The 11,986-nt window shown below is 35.9% G+C and overlaps 2 protein-coding genes across 2 annotated transcripts; one reads left to right on the plus strand and one right to left on the minus strand.

Annotated features, from left to right (window-relative positions):
* Nucleotides 1–8,784: 8,784 nt before the first annotated feature.
* On the minus strand, nucleotides 8,785–10,026 carry IAQ61_003708 (uncharacterized protein). The gene is made up of 5 exons (XM_003837218.2): nucleotides 9,868–10,026; nucleotides 9,687–9,805; nucleotides 9,566–9,630; nucleotides 9,131–9,512; nucleotides 8,785–9,052 (listed from the first exon to the last, which is right to left on the minus strand). The coding sequence occupies exons 1-4, from the start codon at nucleotides 9,909–9,911 to the stop codon at nucleotides 9,369–9,371; spliced, it is 372 nt and encodes a 123-aa protein (XP_003837266.1). The 5' UTR covers nucleotides 9,912–10,026; the 3' UTR covers nucleotides 8,785–9,052; nucleotides 9,131–9,368.
* A 532-nt stretch (nucleotides 10,027–10,558) lies between these two features.
* On the plus strand, nucleotides 10,559–11,074 carry IAQ61_003709 (uncharacterized protein; the record flags this gene model as incomplete). The annotated part of the gene is made up of 1 exon (XM_003837219.2): nucleotides 10,559–11,074. The coding sequence occupies one exon, from the start codon at nucleotides 10,559–10,561 to the stop codon at nucleotides 11,072–11,074; it is 516 nt and encodes a 171-aa protein (XP_003837267.2).
* Between the last annotated feature and the right edge of the window lie 912 nt (nucleotides 11,075–11,986).

Below are 11,986 nucleotides of genomic sequence, written 5' to 3' on the forward strand. Positions count from 1 at the left end.
CAATCTAGTAAGTATCTAAGTCTAATAGGGTTCCTTTACTAATCCTAGCAGATTCCTTCTTTTATTAGCTAAGAGTACTCTGCCCTTAGGGGTGCTCTAGAAGAATACTACAGCCTAATTAGAAACCCTACTAAAGGGGATAAGGATAAGGAAGCTGTGGTTGCCTATTAGAAGGATATTAAGTAGTTTAAGGCTGCTATTTAAGAAACTACCTAAAACCTAGCTAAGTGCGTTACTATTACTAATACTTAGACTAAGGGTATAGAGGCTACTAAAATCCTTATAGCTACCTATTATACTACTATATCTAATTCACGTTAGCTTTAGAATAGTATCTATAAGATAGTCTTAGTAGTTAGGGGCTTAACAAAGGCTATAAATAAACTTAAGGAGGAATTAGCACTAAATTAGGAGGTAACTTTCTTAGTGTAGGCTAAGATAAAAGCATTCCACGAGAAAGAGTCTAAATTAGTCCTAGCTCCTATCCCTACTCCTGCACCTGCTCTAATCCCTGCTGCACTAGTTGTCTAGAAGCTAGCAAAGAAGGATAGTCTAGGCGCTATCTTAGCTAATATAGAGTCTAAACTAGGTTCTAATAGAGAGATAGATATAGAATAAAGAGGTTTCCTAGGGGTAGTATCCTAGGAACCTTAAAGGTTCTAAATAGGATATAATAATAAATAGTAACAAGAATAATAGTAATAGATAGTAGTTAATAGATAATGCGTAGCTAAATAGGATATAAATTAGTTCTAATATTAGGTATAATTATTATAAAGTAATATTAGATCCTCTTTACCTTTTTCCTAGGCTTAAATCTATTTTAGTAAGCTGTGTAGGGGACCTAGCTAATTTAGATACTATTAGTAGAATACCTATAATTTATAGGGAGCACCTATAAAGTTAGAGGCAGGATACTAAATAGGATTAGGATTGTGTCTAACCTACTTAACCTTATATTTTAGCTTAGATTAATATAATTTGCTAGCTAGGATTTCTTCTACCTCCTATTCCTCTACACCTTGTATAGGGGTACTAGGGGGTTTTAGAGCCTCTTATCTAGGTAATAGGTCTTAGGGATCTTTGTATAGTATATTAGGAGAGAAAAAATTATAGATCTTAGAACTAGGTAGTAATTAGAGGCGATACGCGTTTCCTACTTATTCTAATACCTTAAAGGGACCTTCCTATTATTTAGATAGTTTTTAGCTAGGTTATAAAATAGCAAGATTAGTAGTAGATAGATAAATATAGTTACTAACCTTCTAGTCTACTAGATAATAATAGCAATTAGTAGTAGAGCGTATTTAGTCTTAAGCTCTTTCTATATTTTCTTTAGCAATCTTCTAGGCGTCGTGCATCCAAGTAGCAAGGGATAAGGCGTCCTTGTGGTTTAGTTTCTCTAGTAAGGTAGATAGGGTCTTTTCTAGTCTCTAATACTAACTTTGCTTTAGTAAGGAACTAAAGAGGAGCTAATATAGGGCTATACTAATAGATAAATATAGGAAAGTACTTTAGGCATAGTCTATTATAGGTAGTAAGTTACTCTAGTTATCTTAGTAATAGGATATAAAAGGCCTTAGTCTCTAATTAATATACTTGTTTATAATCTTAGTTTATCTATTAGTTTATTTGTAGTAGGCAGTAGAGAGCTTAACTTTAGTACCTATAATTTAATAGAATTTAGACTAGAAACTAGATATAAACTAAGGGCCTTAATTAGAAATAATAGTATCTAGAGTGTGTCTAAATTAGTACACCTACTAAATAAATAAGGTAGCTATACCTTAGGCGTCTATAGTTTTGTAGCAAGGGATAGTAATAGCTTGCTTTAATAGGCGATTAATAATAACTATAATCTAATTGTAACCACGTTAATCCTAGGGAAAATCCTTAAAATTAATGCACAAGTGTTGCATTAGTAGACTAGGGATAGGAAGGGGCTAGAGCATGCTAGGGAGTTAGTGCTATCTTAGGTGCCCTCTCCTATATAGGATATAGTTCTAAACGTAGCGTTTACAGGTAGTCTCTATACCTTTCTAGTAGTAATGTTAGGCTAGAATCTAATAGGTTTTAGTAGCAGATAGGTAGGTAGTAGACACTTAATTATAAGCCTTACAAATTAGTCTAGTACATAGGACTAATCTAGCAGGCACGCAAAGCTAATCCTAGTAGAGAAGGAGTCTGTTTTCTATCTAATAGTGCTTAGGCAACTCTAATCTTTCTATTAGGAATAAGGACCTATTTTCTTAGAAAAGAGTTTTAATAAGTTCTAAGGATCCAAGAGTTATAGGGTTCTAAACTACTATAATTAAAGCAAGGATTAGTAAGGAACGCTTAGCTAGGTAGTCTTGCGCTAAGTTAGAGTTAATTTAGGGGTATAACCTATCTAGGGCAATTATTACTTATAAACAATTATCCCTCTAAGTAGTCTTAAGGTTAATTATATCCTATTCCCTTCTACTTAGGATATTAGCTTAGGCGTTATAAGATCTAGGAGTATACTTAATTTAGAAGTTAAAAGGACTTATAACCTCTAGCTATCTAGCTTACCTAGCACTAAGGACTTTAGTAGATATAAAGTACTCTAGTGCTCTGTAGTCTGTGTATACTCTAATAAGGTGCTAAGTACTTATTAGGTTAGCACGCTATTTCTTAAAGGCGCGGATTATTGCAAATAATTCTTTATTATAGATTTCCTAGTTAAGTTTAGAACTAGTAAGGGTCTAACTAAAGAAGGATATAGGGTACTATTTCCTATTAGGATACTCCTGTAAGAGGATAGCTGCAATAACTCTATTAGAGGCGTCTGTCTCTAGTTTTAGAGGGTACTTAGGATAGAAGTGAGCTAAGCTTAGGATTGCTAGTAGGGCATTCCTAAGCTAGTTAAAGGCTTGTTAGTATTCCAAAGTCTATACAAATAGGGTAGCAAGACTCTAGAGAGTAGTTAAGGGCTTAGCTATCTTAGAGAAGTTTTCTATAAATTGCTAGTAGAATCTAGTAAATCCTAGGAAGGACTTTACTCTAGTTATTGTCTTAGGAGCGGACTAGTTTCTAAGTACTTTAACTTTATTAGGATCTACCTCTAAGCCTTTGTTAGTAAGGATATATCTAAGGTAACAGGTATAGGTTATATAGAATTCGCTTTTCTTAATATTAGCCTGTAATCTAGTAGAACAAAGATGCTTAAGGACTTTTTAAACATAGTCCTTATAAGTAGCAAGGTTTTTAGAGTAGATTAGGATATTATCTAGATAGGCGATATAGAAGTTATCTAAATAATCTATTAGTATATTATTTATATAACGCTAATAGGTTGCAGGTCTATTACATAGCCTAAATAGTAGGACTTTGTATTTATAGGCACTATATCTAGTGCAGAAAGTAGTGTACTCCTCTAAGTTAGGGTCTATTTAGATCTTATTAAAGGCAGCATAAATATCTAGCTTAGTAAAGATTTTTACTTTAGCTAGCTAGGATAATAGATTGTCTATGCGGGGTATTAGATACGCGTCCTTTCGCGTTAAGCTATTAAGCTTACAGTAATCCACATAGATCCTAAGGCCTCTATTTAGCTTCTTAACGCACAGGATAGGAGAGGCAAATAGGCTCTAACTAGTCTTAATAAAACCTTTCTATAGGTGCTCTTGTATATATTCCTTAGTAGCCTAGAGTTCCTTAGCATTTTAACAATAGAGGGGACTCTAGTAGTTTAGAAGGGGTTCCTCTAGGACTATCTTATAGTTATAAGGCTAGTAGATAGGAAGTTTATTAGCCTTAGCCTTGTTAAAGACGTCCTAATAGGAGTTATAGTTAGATAGGAGCTTCTAATCTAACAAGTAGGTGTTAAGAGTATCCTATTTAGATAGGGTTTGGATCCTACGCTTAATCTTATACAGGCTAGTAGTAAAGAATTTATTAGAAGATTTTTTTATATTAAAATAGAAAGCATTAGCAGAAATAGTAGCAATTTAGAATTTTGCAGGTAGGGTAATAGTTAGTAATTAGACTAGGGTAGGTAGCGTAATAGGTTTAGTAGCAGCCCTATAAGCAGCTAGAATTTTAAGTATACCACGTATCCTATTAATTAAACTAGGACTGTTTTAGTTCTAGTTCTCCTCTTAATCCTAAAGGGCGTCTCTTTGCAAGATGTTATAGGTAACTAGAGTAGATAGCACTTGCTAGTAGAGTTGTACTAGAATAGGAGGTGCGGGGTTGTAGGTTAAAGGATATTTCTCTAGCTAGATTAGTTAAGATTTATCTGTATTAATTAGGATTTAGAACTGTTTTAGCTAGTGTTGTCTAATAATATAATCCTAAGAACCTAAGTCTACTATTATAAAGGGGTAGTTATAAACCTTTTAGCCACTAACTATTATATAAAGCCAAATGTAGTAGGCAACTAGGGAGGTAATCTAATCCTAGAACCCTTTAATAGTAAGCTTATATAGTAGCTTTTAGATAGGTACCCTAAGCGTGGAAGAGATATTATAAGCAATTTTTAAATTAAGAAATAAGTAACCTTAGGCCCTAGTATCTACTAAAGCGTTTAGGTAAACACTAGATCTATTAAGGCACAGGGTTGTACGTGCAAGTAAATAGGAACTAAAAAATAATTTAGTTAAGGAAAGGTTTAACAGGTTATATTAAGTTAGGCCTAGAAAGGAGGATCCTCCTAGGCGTTGTTATTTCCTGTCTAATAGCTATCTAAATTGGTTAATTTAGCGGTATCTTTTCCTTAGAATTCTTAGCAACCTATTCCATATCTATAGCCCAAATCCTAGGGGGTTTAGGGCAGTTACTAGAGAAGTGCCTAGGCTTTCTACAATTATAGCAAGTTACTAGGGTTCCTATTATAGTAGCGCTAGGAGTAGCTAGAGTAGTAGATAGGGGTTAATTGTTTTAAGGGGTAGTGCCTTATTATTACAAGTAGGGCATATAAGGTTTAGCTATTAAAGGTCTATTATAGGGTTTCTAATTAGCGTCTAAATAGGACTAGTTTCTAGAGTGTTAGAAGGGGGTTAGTCCTTTTCTAGATAATAGAGTAGTCTAGATAGGAGCAGACAAGGTAGGGTATAGGCAGCGTTCTATATTAAAAGTAGTAAGATAATCCACTATAGTCTTAAAATTATTGTGCTAATTCTATTAGAAAGTAAGGTTTAGCATCCTTAGGGAAGGTGTAATCTTTATCTAGAGGTAGTAATACTACTCTAATTAGGGTACTTCTCCTCTAATAGCAAGACTCTAGAATTATAACTTAAAAGCAGGGAACGTCTCTATATTAGTTATGTACAGGTAGTTAAATATAGTCTAACTCTTAGCTGTCTTATTTCTAGTAATAAAGTAAGTTTAAAGGAGGGTAATTATTTCCTTAGCTTTTTAGAATTAAAGACTTAGGGAATTAGATAGGTAACGTGGCTCTAAGTATTCTCTTGCTAGTCCTAAGCAGTGTCCCTAGACTAACGCTATCTAAGCTCTAGAAGAGGGGTAGTAATTAGCGTTAATCTCTAGCCTATCCTAAATAGATGCTTGCTATTATCTAAAAGTAGGGTTAGCACTATTACTAAGTGTAGAGATATTTAGCGTCTTTTTAGATTATCTCTTAGCTTTTATAGCATACACTATAGGGTTTAATATAGAAGCTAAAGACTAGCTAAGTTAGGTAGTACCCTATATCTCCTTATAGAGGGAGGTGTTGTATAACTAATTAGTAAGTTACTTAACTTATTCCTCTAACCTCTCCTTTTTAGATAGGGTTAATATATATTTATCTTTAAGGGAGGTATTGCTTTAAGATTTCCTAGGAGCATAAGGTACCTTAAGAGATAGATAGGAAGTAGGTCCTTTAAGGAGGGCGTTGTTAATTAAGTCTTCCTTATCTAATCTCTTTCTATTAGTAAATAGGCTTTTAAAAGTAGCTAAACTAGATGCCCTTCCTTTACCTTTGTCTAACATTTTGTAGTTAATAAGAATAACAAATCTTTTCTTTAGGGGGGTTTAGTTATAGGAGGATATTAGCTTTGCCTCTAATTCCTCTAGGCTTTTAGTAGTCTCTAGGTCTCTACCTTAACGTAATCTAACGCGATTTTTCTAAAGGTAATCTAGCACTACCTATAGGTCTAGAAGTCTAAGCCTATAGGCTTTAGTTATTAGAAGTTCTAATAGCTATTCTAACTGTAGAGTTGCAGGGTTAGGTAGCTACTAGAACTAAATTAGTAGCTTAAAATAACAACAAATGCGATATTCTTAAATACTATTACTAGCTAGGATAATATTCTTCTTATAATATAACAACTTAGGTAGGTAGGGTATCTAAAAGGTATCCTATACAACTTAAAGGCATATAGGAGTGCGCGTCTATACAGAAAAGGATAAGATTCCTACACCTATAGGTCTTGTACGAAAGGACAAGAAGAACATGCCTATCCTAACTATAGGCGAGCTGTTCTCTATATACATAAGTGAGTCAGGCCTTTATTAGGCCTGACTTGGCATAGAACAATAGGCAGGCAATTCTGCCTTATTGTTACAGCTACGTAGCCTATAATCTGCTTAAGCGTAGCTATAATATAATACTACTCTATAAGGATTAGGCTAAGGAATTAGGGCAAAGTAGTAGGGACCTAGGTAGCCACACCTAAAGGTGTGCTAGTATAGGTAGTAATATAGTAGTAGCTTAATAGCTCTAAGTTAAACTAGCGCTAGTAGCGTGTAAGCTTAACGCCTATAGCAATTATATTAGCGTCTATCCTTAGAGTAGTAGTATTTATAACTATAGTATTATAGTTAGTATAAAGGGCGTACAAATAATTTAATTAACTATTTATTACCTAGGGCACCTATAGAAATTAGCTATAGTGTACCTAAAGTAAACTTTTAGTACTAACCTTAGTACACCTATTATAGTTACTAGTAGTATAGTGCTTATAGTAATAATACTTAGGTATATTATAATCCTTTTTCTACTTAGCAATATTTTAAGCGCAGCGTAGGTAGGTTATAGTTAGGGCTACCTAATCTACGCGCTTAGCTAGCACGTTAAACGCGTAGGGCTAGGTACTATAAAGGTATAACTTCTTAATATATTTAGGGTTTAGATAGTAAACTATATTAATAGGCGTAGGATATATAGTTAAGGTGCGTTATAGGTGCTTAGAGATTAAGGTAAGTAGCTATAAAGTATTTACTTATTTATAATATATAGAGCTTAGACCCTAGACTAAGTAGTAAGTAAATAGCTAACTCTCTATATAGAGGTATAATAATATACACGCGCTATACACCTATAATAAATATAACACGTAGAAGGAGCGCTTATAGAGCGCATCTATAAGTTAAACTATAGATACTCTTTTCCTTTCCTATAAGGTAAGGTTTTTATTAAGGCTATAGGTTACTACTAGGGACTATAGCTAGAGGGGGAGGTTCTATAATAATCCTATTATAAAGACACCTTATAGTGTTCTAGTTAATTAGGCACATCCCTAGTTAAGTTTAGTGCCTTAGTAACTAAGGTGCGTAAAACCTGCGCTTCGCGTAGGGTTTTAGGAGGATAAGTATTATTCTTGTGTTAATACTATACTAATAGCTATCTCTACACTATTTTGTCTAGTATAAAGTAAATACTATTGCCTATAACTAGAACCTTATATAGAGCTAGAGTAGTAAGAGCTAGAGTAGGAGCGCCCTTTCTTAGCTTTATAATCTTAACTATAGTAGTAGTAGCTATATACTTAGCTACTACACGCTCTATAATAGCCTTACGCTTAGTAGTAGTATACTCTTCTTTAGTAGTAGTAGCTTTAGTAATAGTAGCTTTAGTAGCGCAGGAGGTAATAAGGGTAGTATAGGTAGCGCAAGTATAAGTAGTAGTTTTTAACTTTAACTAAGATATAGGTTAGTAGGGATATAGGTATAGTTTAGATCTTTAGGGTTATATAATCTTAAAATTTAAGCTATAGTAAAGATTATAGTTAGGTAGATAGAGTTATAGAGCTTAGTCTAGATAATATCTAAGTATATAAGCGCAGGCTAAATAAGGAAGGCGCGCTAGTTAGTATCTAAAGGGTAAGCTAATTTAACCCTTTAGATATATAACGCTCTAATTAGCTATACTACCTACTAACTATAAGCGTAACTATAATAATAAAAGATCTACCTATACCTAGGGGGTGTATTATAGGAGGGATATTAACTAGATTATAGAGTATCTTAATCTAATTAATCCTAATTAATACCCCTATATAACCTACTATCTAATTAACTGCTAGCTTACTGCTAAGTGCCTAATAAAAAGTAGGAGCTCTAGTAAGGAAGGTTTACTAATTATTTACCTTCTAGTAAGGGTAGCTAAAGCTCTATATATATAAGTCCAATCGTAGTAGAGATAATCTAATAATCTATCTCCTAAATTATTCCTAACCTTAGTAATCTAAATTTCCACAGCTGCTCTCTATATACATCTGCGAGTTAGGCTGTTGTTAGGGTTAACTTGGCATGGAACAATAGGCGAACAATTCTGTCCTATTGTTACAGGTAGAATATTATTCTACTAGGCTAATATAAATAGTATATAATAGCTCTACTACTATATATTACTACTCTAAAATATCTTATAATAATACCTACTATAGGTAGCTTAATATCCTTGTATTTGTGGTGCTTGGTATAGTGTTGGGGTGGCAATAGGTTGAACACGGCCCTAGCGCGCGCAGCCTCGGTAAGCATGGATCCAAACTGGATTATTTGTAAAACTTGCACTGCTCGCACACATAAAACCCACTTCTGGACCCTGTCCTTCTCTCCCCATCACACACACCCCCATTCACTCACATACTACAAAATATATAAATAAGGCATGGCATGAAGAGATAGCCCGCCCATTCATAAGAACAGCGAAATTGAACCGCTCGAATAGTACTTCAAGCGCAGGATTTTGAAATCTCGTTGCACATCCCGCGCGTGTTGAACATGGAGTTGATCACTTGCTGCGAGAATGTAAAAAGTCTGGTTTAGCCATAGTAGATTGCTGGCCAAAACCCTGTACAGAGACAAGTAGGTATAAGCCGATGGTTCCACGGTAATGGAATGAGCGACCATAGAGCACATCTAACAAGTGTACGCCCCTTGCAGGACTAATGGCCCTTTAGCCAACAGCTAGCACGGTGGTTAACTACCATAGTGACGACAGGCTTAGGTACGCTTATAGAGAGAAAAGCTTAGTAACAAAACGTAACTTATGAGGCTATATAGAACTGCTAGATAGTGTTCCTTACACCAAGAGTCGCTTGATCCATTGAAAGCAGCATTACCTAGAACGTGTGGGAAATTTTATCATGTTACAAATTGGCACAACATCAGCGATGCGTCTAACGTTGACACAGGATGCCTCCATCCTCGTCTTCCTGATAGAAATCGCAGTTAAAGCAAGCGCTATCCGGTGCACCAGCTGCTTTACATAGGTTATGCATATAATCTCCATCAAGCCTTTTGCTCTTATCAGGGAGGCTAAGCTGAGTTTATGTTAGACTATTATACCGCTCGTCATTTAGAACAAAAGACGTACAAATATGCCAGCATGGCGAGGGCCTGGGGTATGCCCCCCGTACCAGTATTGCCCATTGTCCTGAGCTATCAAAATGTCAGTAAATAATATTACAAAGGGCGTGATTAGGGAGAAATTGTACCTAATACAAGCGCATTGCTGCATTCCCTGTTTATTTTAAGAGTTGCAGGTACGTTAATAGGTCCTCCCTTTCTAGTCACGCAGGCACAATAATGGTGTTTGTCAGCTGCACCAAGACGCCTTAACAGGATGGTTAGCGTAGGCTGTAACAGCAACAGTTCTCACAGACCGTGAATGCTTACCAGAGCAGAAAAAGGGACGATAACAGTTTTGCAGAGAGATACATAGAGGGTAGAAAATAATAGGTTAAGCAGGAAAAGGGTTCAAGAAACTGGTACTTTTAGGATCGAATACTCTCGATCTATATATATAGAGACAATGTAAATCAAGGCTATAGGTTCACGGTGTTATTCTGTACTAATATTACTATCATGCCACCTGCTAAAGGACTTTACGCGGTGTGTTAAGCTTGGCGTAAGGTCCTGCATAGATGCACTTAAATTACGCCACAGTCCACCTATTGGGCTGCCTATATTGCGGGGCCTATTGTGCCCCATATATTATGCTATTTATTATACCTCTTATATTGCAATACCTATCAACTATGCTAGCTATATCACGCAGCATATTGTGCCACTTATATTGCGCGGCACATTGTGCTACTTATATTGCGCGGCACATTGTGCTACTTATATCGCGCTGCACATTGTGCCACTTATATTGCGCTATTTAAAATGCCGGCATTAGACCCCTCTTGGACCCTCCCGGATCTTCTCCGCCAGACCCTGGCTAGCATCTAGTGCACAGTGCTTTAGCCCATTATACCCACGCTATAAAGACACGATCATAGGTTCTTAAGTTGGCAGTCCATGAACGAATTTTTATCAGAATTCTAAAACTCTATCTATACTTTTACATACTCTCTCGTGCAATATGCATTCAATCTTTGTTATCTTTTTCTTCTTTACAATCGCATTTTGCTTGCCTCGCTCAGAAGAATTTTCTGAATTACAACCACGAGGATCACTCTGGGATGTCTGTTTGGACACACTCCGTACCCAGACAGTGCTGCAGGCCAACCTGGACGTCGCAGGCGGAATAGTTAGCGGCCCCAGATACAGCTCAACCCATCTAGCTCCAGCCCCTCCTGAGAGGACAATTCCCTACCGACAGTGGGGACCTGACAATGACCACCGCATCGACTATCGCTCCTGGAGGTCTGATGGTGACGGTCGAACTTATTCAGCATACGTCGAAATCTTTATTCATGCCCCGATCCGCCTAGAAGCTACATTTTGGTCTGCTATTTACGTTGGCGAAGAACCTACAAGAACACATCACCATTCCATAAGCGCGCAAAATGGCAGATCTTTCATTTTTAAATTAGATGGTCTTGACGAAGGTACCACACGAGTGTTTAAGTTTGATGGGGAAGTAAGGAATCTCTAAACACCTTCCCTCTAAGGTCTATGCTAACTATGATAGGTCTATAATGTATAGCATTATTTAGAAGGTTAGGTCTAGTTATTAAATAGAGGCATAAGAATAGAACCACTCACCGAGTCTAGCATACAGAGCGCAGGGACTTTCTAGAATAGATATACTAGAACCATCCGGTCTCCTATTACATGAAACATGGTAGGTAGAATAACCTAACTAATTAGGGCTTGTTATATGTACAGGCTGCGCTATATAATAACTTAGCTATTTATAGTTATAATAAGTACCTACCTAGGTTAGTTCCTAGGGCAAAACCCCTAGACTAAACATTCTTTTGGCCTAAATCCCCTAGATATGTAGGTAGTGTGCCGTGGCACGAAGGGTTCGGTTGTAAATGAGGTTTAACCTGAGTTGGATGGGTTGAAACCTAACTTGGGTGGGTTGGACGTATAAAGGAGGGGAGGATTATAGGATAGAATATTAGGCAACTTAACACTTGATTCTTCAACACATCTTATTAATGTAAATTTCTTCCCCTTGATTCTCCTTTTAATCTAATTCGATTATCATAAGTTATCTACTACCACGTCCAAGCCCTCCTCCTTCTCCTTGTTTGAATGGGTTACTCTCCCTAACGGTTCAGTAGCACTGTATCTATAGAAAGATAGATATATTTCTCTTATCCTTTTATATAAGCCCTATAGGTATAGGAATTAATTATTCTAACTTGTGGAAAATTAAATCACTAAGCTTAGGAATAATTTAGGAGATAGATTATTCGATTATATCTACTATACTAGGACTTATGTAAATAGATCTTTAGCTACCCTTATTAGAGGGTAATTAATAAGTAAGCTTTTCTTACTAGAGCTCCTTTTTCTATATTAGCACTTAGTAGTAAGCTAGCAGTAGATTAGATAA

The sequence above is a fragment of the Plenodomus lingam genome, assembly GCF_022343315.1.
Source record: "Plenodomus lingam strain CAN1 chromosome Unknown contig_18, whole genome shotgun sequence".
Classification (NCBI taxonomy): Eukaryota; Fungi; Ascomycota; class Dothideomycetes; order Pleosporales; family Leptosphaeriaceae; genus Plenodomus; species Plenodomus lingam.